This window comes from Nicotiana attenuata, chromosome 12 (assembly GCF_001879085.1).
Source record: "Nicotiana attenuata strain UT chromosome 12, NIATTr2, whole genome shotgun sequence".
Classification (NCBI taxonomy): domain Eukaryota; kingdom Viridiplantae; phylum Streptophyta; class Magnoliopsida; order Solanales; family Solanaceae; genus Nicotiana; species Nicotiana attenuata.
This window is the reverse complement of record NC_032000.1, coordinates 5,064,579-5,090,938: the sequence shown is the minus strand read 5'-3', so window position 1 is coordinate 5,090,938 and position 26,360 is coordinate 5,064,579. Positions and strand designations below refer to the sequence as shown.

General features: G+C 35.3%; 1 protein-coding gene across 5 annotated transcripts; it reads right to left on the bottom strand.

Annotated features, from left to right (window-relative positions):
- On the bottom strand, nucleotides 4,329-9,192 carry LOC109235189 (putative zinc finger protein At1g68190). 5 transcript variants are annotated; one of them, XM_019401186.1, is made up of 6 exons: nucleotides 9,005-9,192; nucleotides 7,689-8,259; nucleotides 6,947-7,264; nucleotides 5,280-5,501; nucleotides 4,844-5,120; nucleotides 4,329-4,770 (listed from the first exon to the last, which is right to left on the bottom strand). In XM_019401186.1, the coding sequence occupies exons 2-5, from the start codon at nucleotides 8,214-8,216 to the stop codon at nucleotides 4,875-4,877; spliced, it is 1,314 nt and encodes a 437-aa protein (XP_019256731.1). In that variant the 5' UTR covers nucleotides 8,217-8,259; nucleotides 9,005-9,192; the 3' UTR covers nucleotides 4,329-4,770; nucleotides 4,844-4,874. The 5 variants fall into 5 exon arrangements, with proteins under 5 accessions (XP_019256731.1, XP_019256729.1, XP_019256728.1 ...); XM_019401184.1 differs by having other exon boundaries at nucleotides 4,329-4,758; XM_019401183.1 differs by having other exon boundaries at nucleotides 4,329-5,120; nucleotides 7,689-8,699.

The following is a 26,360-nucleotide window of genomic DNA, read 5'->3' as shown; positions in this document are numbered from 1 at the left end:
CTTAATTGTCATTTATTCCTTTATCTGCTGTGATATTTCTATAATTGTTTTCACTGTTTTACTGATTTTATGCTACTGGGTTCAAGTTGTTGTATTTATAGAATTACTTTGTGCCTATTCAGGATTTCTTATTCTCAGTCTTTATTTATGTTTATTACTCACTGGGTCGGAGTACTCACATTACTCCCTGCACCTTGCGTACAGATCCAGGTACTACTGAGGCTGAGTGAGGGCTTCTCTGCCTAGCATCACATTTGGGAGTTTCAAGGTAGCTGCATTTGACGTTCGCAGTCCTGATCTTCCTTCTATCTTTTTTTTTCCGCATTTCTAGAGGACGATATGTAGTAGGTTGATACTCATGTATTAGAGGCTCAGACTTGTGACATCGGATTCTACGGGCTGTGTAGTCATTTTATATTTTGGGTTTTCCGTATGTTTGAATCTATTTCAGGATTTCAGCATTTGATTTAGTAATTCAGCTATGTTAATTTAGTCATGCACTGTGATTAATTGGTTAAGGTTGTCTAAATGGTCGTGCTTCCCTAGCAGTGTGTTGGGCGCCATCACGACCGGGGTTGGGGTTGTGACACTTTACAATGGCCTATACATTAAATGAAGATATATCAGTCGAAGGAAAAGAAAGAAAGAGAAGAGCACGAAAATGAAAGTAAGTGTTTACTCGAGAAAGGAGATGCTGGGCCTCTTCGAAGAAGTTGGATGCGTCGTTAAGGTCGGCGGTATCATCGACCCCTAAAAAGCAGCCCTGAAAGGGATCTTCTTTCAAGGACCTTGTTCGGATCGGGGCGCTCTCGTTAGCTTCGGAGGTCTCCGCATTTGCCCCCTCCGGTATATTTGTTGAAGGCGGAGGAACGATCTCAACCTCCGGGGACACGGGGGCCTTGCCCGCATCTTTCTTTGGGGTTCCCTCACCACAAGATGAGGTCTCTAATTCGGAGGGCTTGGCGGCCTCGATGGGTTTCCTGACTCGAGGCACCAGCACCGACTCTTCATTGTCATTTTCTTCGTCATCCGGGGAACAGTGGGCCGAATCTGCGCCCGTTTTAGCAAACCTCTTCCGCAGCCTTCGAGCAGGGGTTTTCTTATCTTGGGGGTCTTCAGGCTTCGAAACACTTTTTCTTGTGTTGTCTTTCTCAGACTTCGGGACTGAAGACTTGGTCCCTTCCCCGGGTGGGGCCGGCCTCATCTCGGATGCATCTCCGAGGCCTGCATAAGTAAACGTGAATAAGTTGATGCCACCAATATATGAGAAGTATTTGAAACTCGGGAAAAGCACTTACCGTGATTCTTGGCCTCCCACTAGCCCTTCGATAATTCACGCCACTTGCGCTCATCGTAGGGAGAGGTGGCAGCTAACTTTCGGACCCAATCCTCGAGGTTCGGCACCGCGTAGGATGCGCAGGCAGTGGCTGCCAAAAAAAAGGTAAAGGCATTACGAAATGTGAAACCAAAGTATGAATAGATTCCGAGAAAAGGAACTTCACTTACGATTAAAGTTCCACCTCTCCGGGAAAGGCATTTTATCCCTGGGGATGACATTTAAAGTTCTTACTCTGACGAACCGGCTCATCCAACCTCGATCTTTGGTTTCGTCAGTGCTGGCAAATAGGACATTCGTTGTTCGACGTTGCAGCTTGATAAGCCCTCGAAATAACTGGGGCCGATACATCGAATCAGGTGGCTGAGGGTAAATTCCAACCCCTCGGCCTTTTCAGAAAAGCAGCGCATCATGATCACCATACGCCAAAAAAGAGGGGTGAACCTGGCCGAGAGTGACTTCGTATATTTTGCATAAGTAAATCACCACTGGATCGAGGGGACCCAGCGTGAAGGGGTAAGTGTAAACACTTAGAAACCCCTCCACGTGGGAAGTAATGCTTTCCCCGGGGCTTAGGATCTGAACCACGACCACATCTCCCCAGCCGCAGTCCTTCCTCACATCTTCAAGATGCTTCTCCGATATCAAACTAAGATATCGAGATGCATGTTCGCATCGGCCTGGGACACCGGGGGGATTTTCAATGCTAAAGTCCTTCTTAATCACACAAGGGCCGGGGGTGATCTCCTCAAGAGTTGGCGGCACCACCGATTTGGCCGACCGGGAGGCAGAAGAAGACGACGCTTTATCCTTTTTGGGGACCGTTTTGGACGTTCTAGCCATGACTTTAAGCTAAAGAATACAGGTTGTATCAGAATGTGGTGTTTTTTTTTACAAGAGCTTGACGTTTTTCGGCGCTTAAAAGGCGGTGAAAACAGATGATTAAGAGAAAGAGATGAGGAAGAGAAAGATGTAAAGAAAGGGCAAAGTTCTTTACTCAAAGGAATAGCCTCATATTTATAGGAGGGCAACTACGGTTCGACGACGCTAGTGGCCGACCCATTCTGGTGTGCATTCAATGTTTTGGGGAAATGGACAGACTGGACATTTCAGTCACTTCGAACGCCTGTGTCACGTGAAGGACGTCATTATTAAAGACTTTGGATAAACGAGGATCAAATCTTTTCTTATCATCTTACTCTAAGAAACGCGGGACTATCTGTATACGGTCAAAATCGTATGCCTCCGATTTATAGGCCCGAGTCCGGGCGCGGTCGAGTTCGAGACCGGCTGACCAGACCTGAACTCGAAGGCAGAGTGCGATACTCGGAGATGGGAGCGCGAGGAGTACCAGGGCCAAGTATGCTCGACCCCGGAATAGTACCGTTGTGGATCTGTACGAAGACGAGCTAGATTCGTGTCACGTCCCCAAAATCATGGCGCAAATCCCGGAATAAGGTTGTACAATTCCGTACTAAGCGGTTAGACAGCTGTATCAAGAATATTCCCCACTGTAAATAGAAATATTTCTTATTTAGGGTTCTCCTATTATAAAAAGGGGATCCCAATCATTTGTAAGACCATCTTATCACTGAGCAAAGAATATACTCTCTACCTTTTTCGCTTATTGTTCATCAGCATTGTCCTTTAGCTTTATTGTTCTCACTTTACTTTTACTATTTAATTGTTCTTATTATACTAAGTCTACCTCGAGGTCCCCGGGCTCGAGGTCACTGCTGTTGAGTAACATTGGTTTGATTCACTTTTCTCTTTCATTTCTACTTCATACTTCCTGATTATTAATTGGTATTGAACTAAATCACGTATCTTTAAAACCACAAATCAAATTTAATTGTTACTCGTATTTTCGAGGTAAACAGGTAAACTTCCTTTTTTCACAGCCTAAAAATCCATCTTTAATATAGAGAATAAACCCAGCTACCAAAACCTAGTTGTTTATGATATTATGAAAAGCATATCTTTTTAATACATACGATAATGTTTATCTAAGCTTTTATTAGGGTTTAGAGTTAGACTACCTCGAGGGCGTATGCAGAATTTTTGGTAAGCGGTGTCAAAATTTGGGAAAATTAATGGTTAAATGAATTACTATATTGAAACGCGGTGTCATTTTTCTCTCACACACACACAAATATATATATATATATATATATATATATATATATATATATATATATATATATATATATATATATATATATATATATATATATATATATATATAGTGATACCGCTTGCTGCAAGGTGTATCTGCCCCTGGACTACCTAATGAGCCAACTTCTTAGCTAGCATTTTTTATGTGTGTACTGGGCTCAAAAATTTATTTTTCCACACTTATCGATACATGGTGTTTACAATACTAACTTACTACGATTGAGTGATTTAATGAAGTAAAATCACATATTCATTAATCATGATTAAGTGAAAGGTTATATGCAAATATGTATCATGCTTTATTGGTTTGAAATAATCCCTACGTGTGAATTAGTTTTTACCCTTTGAACTCTGTTATGCCACACAACAAATAATATGAAAATGTGACCATTAATTTTAGTTGTCCAAAGATTACGTATAGTTTTAATACAACGTTGTACAATAGAATACAAATGTTGTACTACTAATATAGAGTAATATACAGGAAACAAGACAATGTATGATTTTTATACGGAAATCAAGTTTTTCTATTCCTTACACCAAAAAAGTTTAAGGATTAGCTAATTAGAAATCTAAGGATTAGCCAATTAGAAATTCCATTTCGTTTTATACCACGATACTTGAATAATGAGAAATCTTAAATATAATCTTGATTTGGTGTATATTAATTTTTAATTAGGTATGGTGTTTAATAATAAAGAAAGACTTTTGAGATGTAGGCTATATGCATGTACATATCCCATAGTACTCTAGTATTTACTGGTCTTTAGTATGCCATGTCAATTCCTATAAGAATGTGTAATAATGTGCAGAAATATTAGAAGTAAACAGTTTTAATCTATGATTCTCCAAGAAGTTTGCTTGAGGGTAAAAACTTACCCGCACCAGGTGTTTACGCCAAACCAATAGATACATGACATGTGTCTTGCATGTGAGCTTCAATCATTTAACCATGGTAAATTATATGCATTCTCGTCAAACTAGAAGAAACAATTAGGCTTTACACTGAGGTAACAATTAGCAGGAGCGGACATACAACAGATGTTCATATGTCTTGAGTTACTGAGCGATGCTTGATGGTATGTACACGAGTCGCACACATTAAACCAGGGCAATTTTAAAAGCTTCGAGACATACTAACTGCATCAGATTCATATCTGTCCACCTTTAGGATCCTCCCTTTTATTGGATGCTTTTTTAAATTAGTCCTGGCTTTTCGAGGTGTATTCCGACCTTGTTTCTCAAACCTGAATACAAAACTAAAACATGCAGTAACGAGCTACGAAACAGCATATGGACATATTTAACATCAAGAAAGAGACTTGTACTTACAGCCGAGCCTTCTTCTTTTCTTTGTGCATTGCTAATTGAGATTCTCTTTACTGTCCAACTGTGAAACCTCCTGCTCGTTGGAAGCAGGTGAATCCACATACTCATTACCACTGCTTTCACTGCTCAGCCTTGATGCTGAGAAGGACAACGATGAAAAGTTTGTTCGAATTGGTGGAGGACAATCCTTGATTGTGGGAATGTGTTCATCAGAGGTAATATGGTTTTGGCCGAAGTGAGTTGGCTGTCTTTTGCAGATTGATGAAGCTGTTGATATGTCCTGTCATCAGTAGAAAAACCTCTAATAACATAATTAGATTCAAAAGAGACATTTGAGTACCTTGTGAATGATTTACAAGAAAACTAGATGTTTTGTCGAGTGAGAACAAATCATACTAGAGATAACTGTAAATTAAGACAAAATAATGCAGACATCAACCTTCTTGACGTAGCTATGATAAGATCTATCCATCGAAGAATAATTCTCCATAGATGAGGATGTCATATCTTCCTCATTAAGCAATGTGTTGTTCAGATCTTGCTCCTCGCCAAAGAGTTCTTCAAAATTTTGGAAGGTCAAATCAACATCAGGCATGTCGGAATTGTCAAAACATCCTTCTTCAGCATAAGGTCCTAGGTCTTGCAGATTTTGAGGCCAAAGCTGCAGAGTTCGTAAAATGATCAAGCTAGTACTGTAGTACATTATGAATAAACTCTTTAACCAAATATATATATATATATATATATATATATATATATATATATATATATATATATATATATATATATATATATATATATATATATATATATATATATATATTTGCATTTATGGTTCTAATCCCTCATCAAATTGCATGTATAATAATCATAAGGGAGAAGAGAAGAGAAAAGTCATTATCCCTGAACACCGTATCCGCATTTAGATGCCCATAAGAGCGCGCATGTCTAACAATCATAAGGAAAGGGGTGAAGGAACAGACAAATAGCGCGGAAAATCATAACAGGAAGAGGAGAAGAAACAGACAAATAGTGGTTTGACCTCGCTAACACTTTCATTCTAGAGTCATCACCTCACATCAATGCCAAGATTGAAATCAGTACATGGCGCTACAAAAAGAAAGTTTATTTATCATACTAGATTTCTGCGTATGTTTCTTAATATTAGGCGTTAGCGACTGTAGGTAAAGCTTTTAACAGAACATATAAACTCTTTGTAGCTAATTGTGCTCTGTAAGATAAAGTATTTTGCCAGTACAGCAGCAACTGAAACATATGGACTTGCTTCTTCGAATTTCCAAGTTTAAGTTAAACTAGTTTTTTGGCCTAGACATTGTGAAAAATAATTCCTGCTTATGAAGCAAGTTGGATTATTAATTAATGAGAAGTCTTATGCTTTAGCTGGTTTGTGGACACTGTCCCCTAAATGAAAGATGTGGCTCTCGGTGTTCGTTACACCCCTTCAGACAAATCGCCAACATGAATTGATTAATGAAAAATGTGAGTGTAGAGTTCATTATATATCAAATTTCTAACATGAACTAAATACACAGAAAACATACTTTAAGAAGCAAGAAAGAAGTTAAGAAGACATGCATCATGCAGCAAAAACTAGGCTGGCAACTATACGAGATAGGACTTAACATTCCAGGATACAGCAGAAAATGAAAACTTCAGCTTGAAACAGAAATAAGATTTAACTTTAGTGTTGTCGTTTCCATGATCAGAAGGGTGAACAAATCACCTATTGTGGGAACCAACTAAATCTTTGATATTTGCGTATGCATTCTTGTTTCTTTCAACTTTGACGACTTTAGGCTACAGTTTATTCCAGAGAAAACATTATCTTTAGTATAGGCCCAATTCTAAGGATTGCATCTAATCAAAACAAATTATCCGGGATCCGGCAATTCTTTCATGGCAAGAAAATGTTTCTTTTCCCTCCATCCCAACAACAAGTAGCATTTAGATATTCATGTTACTTTTCCGATTTGGGGTGAGGGCGGAGTTTGCTATCAGCAATGGGCCGTTTCATGGAACATAGAAATAAAACCTCAAATGTGTGAAGTGGGATATAGGAGCGAATGACAAAGAGTAGCAGCAAACCTGACTACTCTGAACTGGACTTTTACATTCCCAAAATGAATCTCCATCTGGCAACAGTAATGGAAAAGATTCAGCAACTGGAATTTCACGAGTACTGCCCCAATCCTGAAGTTCAGGGCCAAGATCAAGTGAACTCTGCAAGCGATCAAATTTGCTATGCATATTCCACGAAAAACCATGCTTGAATGAAGAAACATTATTTTGACTTTCTCCACTAGTTAAATTGTTACTTCCCTCTGTCAGCTGAAGTCTTTCCAAGTCAAGAATCTGTTGTAGAATGAAAGAAGTGCTCTCCCCCCGTTTATGCAAGCATAACGCCTAAAGAAATAAAGCAAGTGATTATAGTGGTACGAAGGCCATAGGTGACTTATTGCTATGATCTACAGTCATATACACGGATTTATCCCTTAAAGGAGAAAGCTAGAGAAAGCCAAATTGCATTCATCCTCATACGTATATACATATCCCTACTTACGATAATCTATCTCAACAATATTTATGAGCAAGCCAAGATGTAAAGACATAGTTAATTTAGTATGCTAATGTCATGCTTAATTCAACCCCAACATGTAGAGATACTAGTATTTAAAACCAACCCTCGGATCACTTCGCCAGAAACCATCAACTTACTATCAGAAATTATAGTTAAAATATGGAAAAAATGATAAAGTCTCCAACATGTCAATTCAGGATTTCAGGAAAAAGCTGCATAACAAATAGGTATTTAGTTACTGATTTCTACCTTATTGTGGTTATTACTTGATCCCACTACTGATTCTGCAGAGACAACGGGACTTGTTAATTCAAGTTCAGAAGCTAAGGAAGAGCTGCCAGCTGATGAGTGAGACCGTTTGACAATTTTTGGATTGACCTTGGCTCCATTTACTGTTCCATTTGATGTTGAGATGAACTTATCTGGTGGAGTAGTGTTTTCCAAATCATTCAAGCCGAAACCCCACAATGCTGCCAAATCCTTAGCAGAAGGACACCCCATATAACTAGTGATCACTTTTCTCTGGTGCTGAGAAGAGAGGTCATGATGGCGGCGGTCACAGTCACGACACATGAACATTTGATGATCCGAACATTGAATATAAGCCAGGTTGTATCCACATGGCTCGCAGACAAGGGTGCGAAGATGCCGACTAGAAAGGGCATTGGCTGAATGAACTTTAGCATCACAGGAAAGGCAAAGGTGTGCTGCATCAGACTCACAATACACCACTGGCTTCAATAACATACAAAATTCACATGTTTTCTCCATTTCCATGTTCACAAATCAGAACGACCCTCGAGATAGTTGCTCTGCACATCTAAGCCTCAGTTTCAAGTAAGATATTTTTGTGCAAGATCTTTTATCATGTAATTGCAGAACTCAAATGACATTTGCAGGAAGAAATCAGGACAAGAACATAAGCTAAATATTGGATTAGTTATCTGTTCTTATCAACTAAAATACTCGGTTTGAATGGAAATCCCTAATATCTATTTATACCAAACTCCTAGAAACTTATACCTAATTCCCTTGGCCAGAATCTGGTAGCGGAACATACATTATGCATAATTAAACAATTCACACCTTCATAAAGCATGAAGGGGAGCCTTGGAGCAACGTAAAGTTGTCTTGGTATGACCTATAGGTCACGGGTTCGAGCCGTCGAAGCAGCCACTAATACTTGCATTAGGATAGGATGTCTACACACCCCTTGGGATGCAGTCCCGTGAATGCGGGATGCCTTGTGTACCGAACTCCCTACACTTTGATAAAGCACAACAGAAATTTCTTTATAGATAGTTAAAGTATTATAGACTACAGTAAGTTATTCAAATGATCTCAAGAACTCATCAATGAAAATTACAAGAAGCAGTAAAGCATCAAAAGCAAGAACAGAATTCAAGTATTGATTAACCAAACCACTAATTAGTAGCAACATCAATAGTTTCTTCAATGCAATTTTCTAACACAATTATTGCCAAGACACCTGATTAAATTTCTACTAATCACATTAGGAAAAACAAAACTATAACTACAGAAAGAGTTTGAATTAAGTAATGAACCTGTGATTGTTGGGAAGAAGTCAACTTTCTTGAATCAGCTAAAACTATGAAACTTAATTATTTAAGTGAATTTATGAAAGAGAGAGAGAAAAAGGATTGAGGGTAAGGGGGTATATGGAGGAGAGTCACAGGAATATGTATCTTATCATTCATGATCAGCACTGCCTTTGAACTTCTCTTGATGTACTTGTCATTATATGTGCTTGTTATCTTCTTTTTTTTTTTCTCAGTCGCTCTTCAGTATCTGTATTAGAGCCCGAATAAATTTAAATTCGCGCTGAAAAAATCTATATTAAGAAATAAAGTATTCTCTAACAAACACGACCAGAGGCGTATCCAGGATTTTAATACAATGGGTGTACTATTATCTTTAAGATAGATGTTTGGTTCCATTATATAAATTTTTATGATGGCAACAAGTTGACGAGCGAACTATATTCGCAAAAAATATCATTCACTTTACAATTGTCTTCGACGAGTTTTTATTGAAAACGGTCAAATAACATCGTTACTTATAATTTTAAATATCTCACGCTCTGCATAGCAAACTAAACAATCATTCAAATTTTTTTTTAAAGCGCCGCTTAATATTGAGCAGGGGTTTTCCTGCTTTGAATCCACTAAGAACCTCAAAGCCGAGAGAGACGAGTCATGAGTACTTTATTTTTAGGAATTTCAAAGTTTTGACTCAAAAGAATGATTAAAAGAAGAAAATAAAAAAGACATAGGCAAAAGAAGACATAGGCAAAAGGGATTTTTTTTTTAAAGAAGTAAATAAAAATGTATGTTTGTTAGTTGAAAAGAAAGAAAGGGCATAGGGATATGTGGTTAATTGAAAAGGGTGTGGAAAATTGGAAATTTATTTACTGTGATTAATTATAAAAGAAATTATCAAAAAAAATTATATGGGGGATCGAACCCCTGACTTTGGGGTCAAAAAGGAGATAAGAGGGGCAGTCAGTCACCAATGCAATAAACCAATCACTTGAACATGGGTGGCCACAAATATATTTAATCGCATAACTAAAAATATTATAATATTTTATACATAGCCTAGGGAGGAGGAGTATGGTGCATGTACCCCAACCCCTCCACGTAAATCCGTCTCTGATTACACGACAACATGTCATGGCTCAAATAAAAATATCTGATTAAAGATAAAGCACGAATAACTCCACATATAATACTTGACGATTGATTCTTTGTTATCTACTTTTCTCTCTCTCGCTATCTCTAAAGCAAAGAAAGACAAAAGGGACACTAACTTTTTGGTATTACGTGGCATTTTTGTGTATGAGTTTATCTGAGGTGGATGATAACACGTAAGCTAAATGTGGGGCCCAAAAGCGTTATCTAGGTCTTGGCATGTGAAGTGGAGTGATCCACTAGTTGGTGGTTGAAGCGAATGTGAAGTTGCCACGTTAGGGGTAAGAGATTAGAGATGAATGTGGCCGTACAATTCCAGAGTCCTTTAGGGGTCGTTTGGTTGGAATATGATTTATAAGTTATGCCGGTATAGATTATATTGGGATAAGTTATGCTGGAATTAGTTATGCAGGGATTGTTGTTTATTCATTGTTTAGTATGTTGTATTAAGAATGACAATTGCATAATTTTTAAGAAAAAGGTATAAGTTATACCTGTGCTAATTATCCCACCTTCTATAAGGTATAAGTTATCCCAGTGTTAAAATTAACACCGGGATAACTTATACCTGGTTGCTAACCTAACAGAGTATTAAGGTGGTATTAAATTTTTATACCACCCTTATACCTTCTTATACCTCATACCAAACGACCCCTTATTATTTTAATTTCAACTTACAAATATTTTAAAGGTAAATATAATAATTTTCGCACACAAAACTTTCAACTTAGTAAAACTCAAGTTCAAATTAAACATAATACTTCCAAAAAGTACTCTACTTCAATTTCAACTTCAAAACTATTTTTTTTCAGTTTCGATAAATCAAAAGTTAAAATCATTCCATTCAAGAATCAGTTAGAAACGTTGGATTTCTAAATTCTTGTAAGGTCATTCTAAAATATATTTCAGAGCTTGTTGAATACCTTATAAATTCTATTGTACAGATTCGTAGTAAATAAGGAGCTAATGATTTTTCTTCTCATTGCAGTCATAATGAATATTAATGATCAATTTTACTAAAATCCTTTCCTATTTTGGAAGCCTCGTATCATTAGTCTGGACGTACACAAGTTTGTGTGTTAATACTTTCTCCGTTTCAATTTAGATGAGATAGTTTGATTCGGCACGGAGTTTAAGAGAAAACGAAAATTTTTGAAACTTGTGATCTTAAAAGCTTAATGGGTAAAAGGTCTATGGGACCATGACATTTGTGTGGTTATAAAATTTTCTGGTTAAAGATAAAATTGGTAAAATAAAAAGTTTAAAGTTGAATTATTTTCAATTATAAAAATTTGTCATTCTTTTTGGAACAGACTAATAAAAAAAGTGTCATTTAAATTAGTCCAGTGACCACTGTTGTTTTTAGGTGTTGCAGATCTAGAATCAGTAATGTTAAAACTTTAAACTATTAGACGATGATTCAGACAATTTAATAAGTGCAATGCAGTTGATTTCTTGGTTCTTTACAAACTTATTTTTAGTTTTATAACTCTACTTTTTTTTTTATACACGAAAGATTTACTTTTACACGTAAGAGATCTATCTTTTACGAATAAGAAATCTAAAACAGTCATTTTATTAAACTTAAAATTATAAAGAGGCATGATATATAAATAACACGTAAAAAAAAGTTTGTCCCACTGTTTTCTATCACTATCTTCTACCAATAAAAAAATTCCAATACCAATATATTTGGTCCCCAAAAAAGAATAAAATTACTCACACTTGATGAGGACATGTTGCATATCCAAATTTATAATAAATACAAGTGACTGTGTTTGGTATAACGGAAAATATTTTCCGTGGAAAATATTTTTCAAGAAAATATTTTCTTGGAAAATAAGTAGTAATCTTATTCATTTTTCGATATTTGGTACACAAATTAAGGAAAATGACTTCTCAAGAGTATTCATAAATAATTTAGATATAATAATCATAAAGCCGTAAACTTTCAAACCAACAACCTTCCGAACCCACATTTTTCATAAACTTTCGAAACCGCAAAATTTCTAACCCATAAACTTTATAATTTCAAAACCCGTAAACTTCCACACACATAAACCTCCGAACTCATAACTTTGGAACTTGTTAAATTTTGAACCTTTAAACCGATAAATAAAAAAACTAAAACTGAAAAATATATTAAAAAATTATTTTTTTTACGGGGAGGGGGGGGGGTTGCAGTTGGGGGAGTGGGGTGAGTGGTGCAAAAAAACGAAAAAACAAAAATTTAAAATTGCAATAAAAAAATAAGGTAAAAACAAATAATTTTTTTTGCGGGAGGGGGGGTTAGGGTGTAGGATGGGGTGGAGGGGTAGTAGGGTGGGTGGTAACGGAAAAACTGAAATTTAAAAAAAAAAGCCTTATTTTGGAGAGGGGGGTGGGGTGGGTTTGGCGAGGGTAGGGAAGGTTGAGAAGAAGTTTTGGAAAATGTTTTCCCTTCTCTTGATAAAGAAAACATTTTCCTTCAATTGGAGGAAAATGAGTTCACAAGGAAAATGTTTTTCAAAATATTTAAGCCAACCAAACATGAGAAAATTGAAAAATATTTTCCGAAAAATATTTTCCTTCGTACCAAACACACCCTTAATTTCTTAGATAAAGTGTTAGAAATTCAATATTGGACATTTCCTTTTCATGTTAACTATTGTAAAACAAGTACTCCATCTATTTCAATTTAAATGACATATTTTTCTTATTAGTTCGTTCCAAAAAGAATAACACATTTTCATATTTAGAAAATAATATAACTTAAACCCTTCATTTTATCCACTTTACTCTTAATGAGAAGTTTTTATAGTCACATAAATATTATGATCCCACAAAGCTTTTGCCTATTAAACTTTTAGGACCATATTTTTCAAAAAAAAAATTCATTAAATATTATTACATATTAATTTACATCATCTAAATTGAAACATAGTGACTGCGATTTAGTTTGGGACCTTTATATCTTACCAGTCTTCCTCGTTAAGTCTTGAAAATAGCAATAAATTAATCATCTTTATGTGGAAAAAGAATTCTCCTTTTTGTCATTTTATAGAAAAGTTTATTAGATTTTTCTTTTTCAAAACCAAAAGCACCACTATCTGATCCTAAAGACAGATTTTCATTTTTGGAAGTCAGAGCAAAATGTCTTCAGAAACTGAAAAGGATTTAAAGGTAGGTCTTTACCAAAACTAACAGTAATGTTTTCCAAGAACATTTTCTCACCACCTAATCCAAAAGCACAACTTTCTCGAACAATATTTAGCTAACGTTTGGACATAGATTTAGTTGAAACTTGAAAAAATAATTTTTGAAGTAGTTTTGAAAAATAATTTTTGGAAGTTGAAATTATGTTTGGACATGCATTTTATTTGAAAAAAATTTGAAGTTTTGTGAGTGGGAGAACAAGTTTCACCCAAAATCTACCCTAAACTAGATTTTGAGAACTTGAAAAATAATTTCAGAAATTTTTCAAAAATAAATCATTAATCTATGAACAAACAATGTTTTCAAAAAAGATTTGAAAAAATAGTGCCAAAATATATGGCCAAACGGGGCCTTAGAAAACTCTAGCTAGTTTTTTCAAACAATTACGAGAAAGCGAAAATTATATTGCAATAGTGCTCAAGTCCAGTATCCCAAAAGTTTGAACTAACTTTGTGCTTTCACCTAATGTTTTGGCAAAATAGATTTATGTTAATAATTGTGTTCGAAACCATGTCAACTATATCGTTTAAAAAAAGGAGAGGAATTTACATAGAATACAACTTTTAAAGACTTATTTAAATTCCCTACAATTACTTTCACAAAAATTCTTTTAGTACAATTTATTTTATTATGTACAACTTTTCATATTCTAAAATCTCTCTCTTGAGATTCTCTCTCACTTAAAAGACATCTCTTTATGATTCTCACTCACTTAAAATGTATTTATCCCTATCAATTCCCTCCCCNAGCCTTCTTCCTCTTTCTATTATTTTGAGAAGTATCCTCAACAATGTTTGCTCCCATTATTGTTGAGTTTCCACTGCCTCTCTTTTCAGCAGCTTTGTTGTCCTCTTCGATTCTCAACCGAACAATGCGATCTTCAAGTGACATCTGCTTGCGTTTGTGTTTCAACTAGTTTTTGAAGTCCTTCCACAAAGGAGGCAGCTTCTCAATCATCATTGCAACTTGGAATGCTTCATTAATGATAAGACCTTCAATGAAAATTCTGTTAGTAAAAATAATAAAATTAATACTTTCAACATCAGTATTAATTCGACTTATACCTTTAGCAACGAGATCGTGAATAATCACTTGCAATTCCTGGACTTGGGTAATAACAGACTTGCTATCTACCATTTTGTAGTCCAAAAAATTAGCGGTAATGAATTTCTTCAACCCATCTTCAGTTTTGTATTTCCTTTCAAGCGCAACCCACAGTTCTTTTGACCGATTACCTCGATGAGATATTCCCTTCATTCTTCCTCTATGTTGTTTACGGAATCTGGTTCTTTTGGGGTTATAGTTGATGGTTGTTTCTGAATTCCATCTCTACTACAGAACCGGACGTGAGAGTTTCTTCTCATCCAGCTCCTCGCGAATAAAAGGATTCAAAAAAATTGAATTTGAATTAAGCTAGAATAGTCAATCTTAAGTTAAGATATATATGTATTTACTGAGTAATACCTTGAACGTGGGATTCTTTGAGATTTCATTCAATCTATTAGTAATTTGTATATCTTGTTTGAATAGATAACTAAACTTTTTNTGAGAGAATGGACTGTTATTTATAGCCAATATGTTGAGCTCAAATTGAAGAGGTGCAACTCTTCGAAAGGGCTATTTACGTAAAACGGCCATAACATAAATGGCTATTTATGCAATAATAAACCGGGAATTTATAACGCGGAGGAAACTTAATTTTCCGTTACAAAAACAAAAACGAAAAATGGAAAACGGACACTTAATTTTTCGTTGGATTTAATATTAATTTTTCGTTTACAAAAAACGGATATATAATAGTATTACGTTAATATTTACTATTAATAAATAAATTTGGTCCAAAAAATTAATCATTCAATCGATCATTTGACCAAATCCAAACCCGAATCCGAAGCCGAAGCTGAGCTGAGCGACAACGACAATGGCCCGAGGCTTGCCTTCTTCTTAACTCTTTAAGAGATAGAAGAATAGTAATTGTATATATACCCATAGAAAATCTTTTCCTCTTCCAATATGAGACAAGGTCCCTTTGTCAAGGAGGGAAACATAAAATTTTATTTTTCCTGCCATTTCCCATTCACCCTCTTTTAAGCTACATTAAGCTTAAAAACCCCAACAATCCCCCACATGAATGTGGAATGGCTATATCATGGAAATATGCATGAAAAATTGTGTGATTCATAAGCAAGAATTAATCGCATCTGGATAAGTAGGTTTCCCTTTGAACTTTCCGTAGTGGACTTATGTCGGATATATTCGGTCAATCGGTAGATTTGATATCTTTGAACCGTCGAACTTTGTTGTATACCCAGACAACCATAAGTCACACAATCAATCCTTAATAGAGAACTGGCCTTACAAAATTCTCCTTGAAGCATCTAACACTTCACACTTACATAGGTGATTCCTAAACGTTTCATCCCATAGATACATTATTTGATATTCCCCGTATCAAATTTAGAAATTATTAAAAAGCCTTAATGCTTTATCCTTGGTACTGAATATTGTCTCATCACGAGAATGGACCAAAATTTTAGTTGACAATGTTGAACCATCATGAATGACTTTGTTTGATCTCCTTGAACCTAGATCTTGGGATCTCCAGTCTTCTAAGTAGAGTTACCGCCACAATGACTTGTTCTCGATCATAGTCTCATTCCCTCAATGATTTCTCAACTACCTCTCTAGTTAGACCTTTTGTAAGAGGATCTGACACATTATCACTTGACTTTACGTAGTCAATCGTGATAATTCCTCTAGAGAGTAGTTGCCTAACGGTTTTATGTCTTTGTCGTATATGACGAGATTTACCGTTATATATAACGCTTCCAGCCCTTGCAATTGCTGCTTGACTATCGCAATGTATGCATATTGGTGCAACGGTTTGGGCAAAAATGGAATGTCTTCCAAAAAATTCCGGAGCCATTCAACTTCTTCACCGGTTTTAACTAAGGATATGAACTCAACCTCCATTGTAGAGTGGGAAATACAAGTTTGTTTGGACGACTTTCAAGATACCGCTTCTCCACCAATAGTGAATACATATCCACATGTGGACTTAGAATCGGTTATACCGGTGATCCAATTTGCATCACAGTATCCCTCAATCCCCGCAAGATATTTACTATAGTGCAAAGCAAAGTCCTAGGTATGTTCTAAGTATCCCAAAACTCGTTTCATTGCCATCCAATGAGATTGACTTGATTGCTCGCATATCGACTCAATTTACTTGTAGCACAAGCTATATCTAGTCGGGTACAATTCATGATATACATTAAGCATCCCAACACACGAGCATAATCCAATTGTGATATGCTTTTGCCTTTGTTCTTTGCTAATGCAAGATTCATGTCAATTGGAGTCTTTGCAACTTTAAACTCCAAGTGCTTGAATTTCCAAGTACTGTCTTAATCTAATGAGATTGTAACAATGACACACCTTGAGGAGTCTTATGGATCTTAATTCCCAGAATTAAATCAGCAACTCCCAAGTCCTTCATATCAAACGTGCTAGTTAGCATACTCTTAGTCGCATTTATGTTGGCAATGTCATTACTCATTGTCAGCATATCATCCACATATAGGCAAACAATGACTATGTGATTTGGAACATTTTTAATGTACACACATTTATCACATTCATTTATCTTAAAATCATTTGACAACATTGTTTGGTCAAGTTTCGCATGACATTGTTTGGGTGTTTGTTTTAGTCCGTAAAGGGACTTAACAAGTCTACCTACCTTCTTTTCTTCACCTGAAACCACAAACCTTCACGTTGTTCCATGTATATTTCTTCCTCAAAATCTCTATTTAAGAAGGCTGTCTTAACGTCTATTTGATGAATTTCAAGACCATAAACTACAGCTAATGCTACCAACATTCGCATGGACGTAATTCATGTAACTGGAGAAATAGTCAAGACCTTCTCGTTGTCTATATCCTTTGACTACAAGTCTTGCCTTATATTTATCAATAGTGCCATCATCTTTCATTTTCCTCTTAAAAATCCATTTAGAACCCAAAGGTTTATTTCCAGGAGGAAGATCAACCAATTCCCATATAGGGTTCTTCTATATGGATTCTATTTCACTATTGACTGCCTCTTTCCAAAATAATGATTCCGAAGAAGACATAGCTTCTGTAAATGTTCGAGGCTCATTTTCCAATAAGAAAGTCACAAAATCTGGTCCAAATGAATTAGACACTCTTTAACGTTTACTACGTCTTGGATCCTCCTGATTAAATGTACTTTCTTTTGTTTCTTCCTGAGGTCGTTTAGATCGTTCACCAATCGACTAACATTCCTTTTTATAGGATATATATTTTCAATAAACTCAGCATTATCTGATTCTATAACCGTATTATTATGAATGTCCGAATTTGCTGATTTATGAACCAGAAATCGATATGCTTTACTATTGGTCGCATATCCTATGAAAACACAATCAACGGTTTTCGGTCCTATTTTTACCCTTTTATGTTTAGGAACTTGCAGTTTTACCAAACACCCCTACACTTTAAAATAATTCAAGTTGGGCTTCCTCCTTTCCATTTTTCATATGGAATGGATTGTGTTTTGCTATGGGGTACTCGATTTAGTATCCGGTTAGCCGATTTAGTATCCGGTTAGCCGTAAGAACGGCTTCCCCCCACAAGTTCTGTGGCAAACTAGAATTTATCAATAATGCGTTCATCATCTCCTTTAATGAACGATTCTTTCTTTCCGCAATCCCATTAGATTGGGGCGTGTAAGGGGCCGTTGTTTGATGAATAATTCCATATTCTAAACATATTTCTTCAAAAGGAGATTCATATTTACCACCCCTATCACTTCTTATCATTTTGGTTTTCTTGTTAAGTTCCGTGTCAACTTTATTTTGTATTGCCTGAATGCGCCTATTGCTTCATCTTTACAATTAAGTAAGTAAACATAGAAATGTCGGGTACTGTCATCAATAAAAGTTATAAAATACTTATTTTCACCGCGAGATGGTATTGACTTCAAGTCGCAAATATCTGTGTAAATTAAGTGTAAAGGATTTGAATAACTTTCAACTGACTTATAAAGATGTTTAACATACTTAGATTCCACACATATTTGACATTTTAATTTGTCGCATTCAAACTTAGGCAACACTTCCAAGTTAATCATTTTCCGCAAGGTTTTATAATTGATATGACCCAAACGTATATGCCATAAATCATTTGACTCAAGCAAGTAAGAAGAAGCTGAAATTTTATTATTCTCAACGACCATTACATTCAGCTTGAAAAGGCCCTCAGTGAGGTAACATTTTTCTACAAACATTTCATTCTTACTTATTACAACCTTATCAGATACAAAAATATATTTAAGCCCATTCTTAACGAGAAGTCCAGCAGAGACTAAGTTCTTCCTAATCTCGGGAACATGAAGGACGTTGTTCAGAGTCGCCACCTTGTCAGAAGTCATTTCAGAAATATCTTTCCACATCCTTCAATTTTGGCCATTGCAGAATTTCCCATAGAAAGCGTCTCTTCGGGTCCAACGGGAGCATATATAGCAAACGCTTCTCTAACGGCACAAACATGGCGAGTGGCTCCAGAATCAATCCACGACTCCTTAGGATTTCCAACCAGGTTGCATTCAGAAAGCATAGCACACAAGTCATCAACATCTTCGTGCTTTTCAACCATGTTTGCTTGACCCTTCTTCTTGTCTTTCTTTGGAGCACGACAATCTGTAGATTTGTGTCCAGCTTTCCCACAGTTGTAGCAATTTCCGTTGAACAACTTCTTGCTCGGGTTGCTTTTCGGTCCAGAAGCCTTCTTCCTCTTTCTATTATTTTGAGAAGTATCCTCAACAATGTTTGCTCCCATTATTGTTGAGTTTCCACTGCCTCTCTTTTCAGCAGCTTTGTTGTCCTCTTCGATTCTCAACCGAACAATGCGATCTTCAAGTGACATCTGCTTGCGTTTGTGTTTCAACTAGTTTTTGAAGTCCTTCCACAAAGGAGGCAGCTTCTCAATCATCATTGCAACTTGGAATGCTTCATTAATGATAAGACCTTCAATGAAAATTCTGTTAGTAAAAATAATAAAATTAATACTTTCAACATCAGTATTAATTCGACTTATACCTTTAGCAACGAGATCGTGAATAATCACTTGCAATTCCTGGACTTGGGTAATAACAGACTTGCTATCTACCATTTTGTAGTCCAAAAAATTAGCGGTAATGAATTTCTTCAACCCATCTTCAGTTTTGTATTTCCTTTCAAGCGCAACCCACAGTTCTTTTGACGTCTCCACATTACTATAGACGTTATACAGGGCATCCTCCACTCCACTAAGAATGTAATTCTTGCATAGAAAATCAGAATTCTTCCATGCCGCAGTCACAAGAAAGCGTTCATTTTCTGGAGTTTCGTCGGGCTAGAAACATCTTCCTTAATGAACTTCTGCAGAATTAAAGTCGTCAAGTAGAAGAACATCTTCTACTGCCACTGCTTGAAATCAATACTGGAATTTTTTTTGGGTTTTTTCTGCCAGTGCCAATGCCGGTGTTGTTCGATTTGTCGATGCATTGACAGTCACCATCAGAACTGTCTGGTTTCCGTTTTCGTTCGTCATTTCTGTAAAAGAATGACACAAACAAATGTTTAATAAGCATTTACAAACTGGAGCAGAAAATCATGTAGATTTTAATACCAAAACGGGAGTAGAAAACCACAAAGGTTTTAGTCTCCAGAAGAGTAAGTATAACACAAATACAGAAAATAATTATGTTCCTTAAGCTTGTTAGTAAACTATATTTGTAAAATAATTTGGGAGAAGATAAAATAACATATAAACAGAAGTGTAAAAGAAACAGAATTTAATCCGAGCCCACTGAATTCACAGTGTTTCCTTAAGGAACTTAATCCCCTCCTAGTACCCAAGGTTGTAGATTATTTCCTCCCAGGATAGAACAAATTACACACTGGTGTAACGGTACTTCAAACCCCAGTGTTTCAGCGAACACAAAGATCGGTAGCTAATCACACTTACTGCTGCTTTCTTTGTAGTTAAAACAATGCAGAAGAAAGGAGGGGAATTCAGAAATTCGTATGGAAAATCTGAGAGAATGGACTGCTATTTATAGCCAATATGTTGAGCTCAAATTGAAGAGGTGCAACTCTTCAGAAGGGCTGTTTACGTAAAACGACCATAACATAAATGGCTATTTATGCAACAATAAACCGGGAATTAATAACGCGGAGGAAAATTAATTTTCCGTTACAAAAAAGGACATGGAAAATGGAAAACAGACACTTGATTTTCCGTTGGATTTAATATTAATTTTCCGTTTACAAAAAATGAATATTTAATAATATTACGTTAATATTTACTATTAACAAATAAATTTGGTCCAAAAAATTAATCAATCAGTCGATCATTTGACCAAATCCAAATCAGAATCTGAATCCGAAGCTGAGCCGAGCGAGCGACGACGACAATGGCCCGAGGCTTGCCTTCTTCTTAACTCTTTAAGAGCTAGAAGAATAGCAATTGTATATATACTCATCAAAAACCTTTTGCTCTTCCAATATGGGACAATTTCCATTTGTCAAGGAGGGAAACTTAAAAATTTCATTTTCCCTCCATTTTTCATTCACCCTCTTTTAAGCTACATTAAGCTTAAAAACCTCAACAATCCCCCACATGAATGGGGAATGGCTATATCACGGAAATATGCATGAAAAAATGAGTGATTCACAAGCAAGAATTAATCGCATCTGGATAAGTAGGTTTCCCTTTGAACTTTCCGTAGTGAACTTATGTCAGATATACTCGGTCAATCGGTAGACTTTATATCTTTGAACCGTCGAACTTTGTTGTATACCTAGACAATCATAAGTTACACAATCAATCCTTAACCGTCTTTGGTTCTCATTGTTGTGTTCGTTTCAGCCATGAATACCGCCTGGTTTCATAAGTGCGTAGAGAACTGACCTTACAAAATTCTTCTTGCGCTAACATTTCACACTTACATAGGTGATTCCTAAACGTGTCATCGCGTAGATACACTATTTGATATACCCCGTATCAAATTTATAAATCATTAAAAAGCCTTGATACTGAACATTCTCTCATCACGATAATGGACCAAAATTTTAGTTGACAATGTTGAACCGTCATTAGTGACTTTGTTTGATCTCCTTGAACCTAGATCTTGGGATCTACAGTCTTCTAGGTAGAGTTACCGCCATAATGACTTGTTTTCGGCCATAGTCCCATTCCCTCGATGATTTCTCAACTACCTCTCTAGTTAGACCTTTTGTAAGTGGATAGACCCATTATCACTTGACTTTACGTAGTTAATCGTGATAATTCCTCTAGAGAGTAGTTGCCTAACGGCTTATGTCTTCGTCGTATATGACGAGATTTACCATTATACATAACGCTCCCAACTCTTCCAATTGCTGCTTGACTATCGCAATGCATGCATATTGGTGCCAACGGTTTGGGCGAAAATGGAATGCCTTCCAAGAAATTCTGGAGCCATTCAGCTTCTTCACAGGCTTTATCTAAGGCTATGAACTCAGCCTCCATTGTAGAGCGGGCAATACAAGTTTGTTTGGACGACTTCCAAGATACTGCTCCTCCACCAATAGTGAATACATATCCACTTGTGAACTTAGAATCAGTTGAATCGGTGATCCAATTTGCATCATAGTATCCCTCAATCACCGTAGGATATTTACTGTAGTGCAGAGAAAAGTCCTGGGTATGTTCTAAATATCCCAAAACTCGTTTCATTGCCATCCAATGAGATTGACCAGGATTGCCCGTGTATCGACTCAATTTTTATAACATAAGCTATATCTGGTCGTGTACAATTCATGATATATATTAAGCATCCCAACACACGAGCATAATCCAATTGTGATATGCTTTGGCCTTAGCTTGTTAGTAAACTGTATTTGTAAAATAATTTTGGAGAAGATAAAATGACATATAAACAGAAATGTACAAGAAACAGAATTTAATCCGAGCCCACTGAATTCACAGTGTTTCCTTAAGGAACCTAATCCCCTCCTAGTACCCATGGTTGTGGATTATTTCCTCCCAGGATAGAACGAATTACACACTGGTGTAGCGGTACTTCAATCCCCACTGTTTCAGCGAACACAAAGATCGGTAGCAAATCACACTTAATGATGCTTTCTTTTTAGTTAAAACAATGCAGAAGAAAGGAGAAGAATTGAAAAATTCGTATGGAAAATCTGGGAGAATGGAATGCTATTTATAGCCAATATTTTGAGCTCAAATTAAAGAGGTGCAACTCTTCGGAAGGGTTGTTCACGTAAAACGGTCATAACGTAAATGGCTATTTATGCAATAATAAACCGGGAATCCATAACGCGGAGGAAACGTAATTTTCCGTTACGAAAACGGAAAATGAAAAACGGACACTTAATTTTCCGTTGGATTTAATATTAATTTTCCGTTTACAAAAAATAGATATTTAATAATATTACGTTAATATTTACTATTAACAAGTGAATTTGGTCCAAAAATTAATCAATCAATGGACCAATTCCGAAGCCGAAGCCGAAGCCGAAGCCGACCGAGAGACGACGGCGCGAGACTTGCCTTCTTCTTAACTCTTTAAGAGCTAGAAGAAGAGCAATTGTATATATACCCATCAAAAACCTTTTTCTCTTCCAATATGGGACTCTGTCCCTTGTCAAGGAGGGAAACTTAAAATTTTTATTTTTCCTCCATTTTCCATTCACCCTCTTTTAAGCTACATTAAGCTTAAAAACCCAACAATATATGTATGTAATGTGGATATAACATTTTACAAGTATATACTATAGTTATAGTATACTAATAATATATATTTGGTATAATACACGAATATAATTGATAAATGTGCTATATTAATCTAATATAAATGATATTATGTATATTATACGTATGTAAATAGATTGTGTATATACTACTCCAAATGTAAAACATATATTGATAACATATTAAGTATACTATTTGAAGGTATAACATTTACTATGTTTATGAAAATCTACCAAAAGAAAGCGATCTTAGATGGTAAGGCCCAAATACTTAGTAAAAGGCCCATAACTAAAATCATTTGTTTTAGCCCACTAAAAATTGTAGAAGAATTAACAACTCTGAAGAATCAGGAAAACATATCCTCGTAAATTAATATTCCCACTGTTTTTATATGATAAAATTTGACTGGCCACGGCAAGAAACATTTTGAAATTTGTGATATCAAGGGTGTGTTTGGTATGAAGGAAAATGTTTTCCATGGAAAATAATTTCTTAGAAAATACGTTCATGGAAAATGAGTGGTTTTATCATTTATTTTTCTTTGTTTGATTGGTGATTGGAAAATATTTTCTAGTGTTTGGTTAGAAAGCAGAAAATATTTTTTTACGAAAATCTCCTCACCCTCTTCCCCCAAGTCCCCATGTTTCCTTGCTCGTCCCCCCCTCCCCCCCCGCCCCCCCCACACACACACACACAAATACCCAACGTTTTCAGGACTCTATTTTCTTCAAGAATTAAATTATTCTTCTAAAAATTTACACATACCCAAAGGAACTAATGTGTTGCTTTACTTTTTATGCAAAAAAAAAAAAAAAGTTAAAATTTGTGCTCCATAACTAAAAAGAAAATACTTTTTTTTTTTGGTTGAAAAGGAAGTACTCTTCTACAGCATGAAAATAAAGTACTCATTTTATTGAAATAAATTTTTTTTTAATTGAAATAAAGAAAATACTTTTTCTATGAAAAGAAAGTATTTATTTTGTTGAAATGAAAAAAAATACTTTTTTATATCATGTAAAAAAAAATACTCATTTGTTGAAATGCAAAAAAAATAAATCTATCTATAACATGAAAAGAAAGTACTATTAATAATATTTTTATTTAGGGTGGGGTGGGGGTGAGGGGGTGGGGTGGTTAGGGGGGTGGGCGGGGGTTTGGGTAGGGGAGGAATTGGGTGTGGGGGTGGGTTGGTGGGGATGGGGATTAGGGTGTGGAAGGTTGAGAAGGAGTTTTGGAAAATGTTTTCCATTCTTTTGATAGGGAAAACATTTTCTCCAATTGGAATAAAATGAGTTCATAAGAAAAATATTTTCCGAAACATTTAAGCCAACCAAATATGAGAAAATTGAAAAATATTTTTCGAAAAATATTTTTCTTTGTACCAAACACACCCTAAATATTGCTATAACATTTCTGAATGGCTATAAATGTTTGTTATTAAAGATAAAATAGGCAGAATTTGTACCCTTCAATTAAGAATATGATACATAGATCACATTGGCATGTATACAAGTGAGCATCACCAATGATTATTGATGTTCCACTACAAAAAAAACCTCATTTGCTAACGGAGTTTACCAACGCTCCGAATTTGTTAGTGTATTAGCAACAGATTGCTAACAAAATAGTAACTAATTTATTTTTCAGAATTTAGTAACAGATTCCTAACGAATTGCCAACCAAAATTTTACTAACTAAATAATTTAGTTGGTAAATATGGCGGGAAAAATATGCGGCTAATATAGCAACTGCGTACTAACGGATTACCAACTCAAATGTTACCAACAAACATTTTTCGTTGGTAATATTACCAACGGAGTACATATCCGTTGTTAAATATGGTGGAAAAAATAAAGTATTGTTTATTAACAGATTAGTAACGAATTACCACCAATTATTTACCAACAGAAGGATTTTGTTGCTAATTTTACCAACTAATTTAAAATGCGTTTGTAAATTACCAACCGAATGGTATCTATTAGTAAACTTGCCAACTGATACTTAATCGGTTGGAAAACTTTATTAATAGATCAAGATTTTGGTTTGTAATTTATTAATAGATTGAAATTAATTGTTAATATTACTTACGATACTTACATTATTAATTAAAGAATATACGAAAGTATGATCGATCTGAATTGTTCGAGTACTTCAAATCATACATTTTAACAAATTAAAATCATAAATTAAAAATCATATTATCTCAATAATTAAGTACCAAAAAAATTATATCTTTTAGACTTTTATTCGATTTCTCTGAATACATTTATTATTTTAAAATTATCAATAATATTTTCGAGTATTATTTTTACTTTATTTTTTAAAGTTAATTTAAAGTATACGCTTTTAGTGTTATTCTCTGTCTCTATTTTTCTTTCTTTATATATACATATATTATCTTACGTACTATGACGATATCTAACTTGACTTTTTTCATTAGTAATTTACCTATATATATGTATAACTCAACGATAATATAGTTTATTCTAATTTGTAATGATTAATATTTTAATTTATTTGAATAAAACACAAGAACGCATCAAAACCAGTTCTAATAATCTAATTAATTGTGGTGATAATTTATGATTGGCCTGTCTTACAGCAACGTTGAGCGACATCACGACCTACAATGAGAACGAGATAGTGACACAAACACACTACAATATAATTGTGTGTCATTTTTAAAACATACGCCTACTACTAACAAAATGATATGATATTCGAATTTGAATCTAAATGCAATTTGAGTAGTTTGCGTTGAGGAGCCAAGTATGGTGTCGAGAAAAAACTATTACTTGGCAGTTAGACAATAAATATATGCAATGTTATATAATAACAATCAACTAATTTAATATTTAATTAATAATTCAAGACAAAAACATGTATACATAGGGTATTCAAAATTCAAAATTTGTAGCTTCGATAAACTTAAAAATGGAGCCATATTGGCCATGCATGTACTTGGAAACCCCGGCCATGCATGTTTGCCAATAGAAATGTCCCACTTCCATACCGGATATATCGTAAACCCCTTTAGAGTATTGATGGAACATGCATGATAGAACATTCATATTGCCTTGTCAGTCATACTGAAATAATGTTTCACTGGCCAAATAATCATTCAAATTTTTAAATAGTCGATTAAATAAAGTTGATTTTAAAAAGAATAATATTTTCACTGGCATCATTATAAA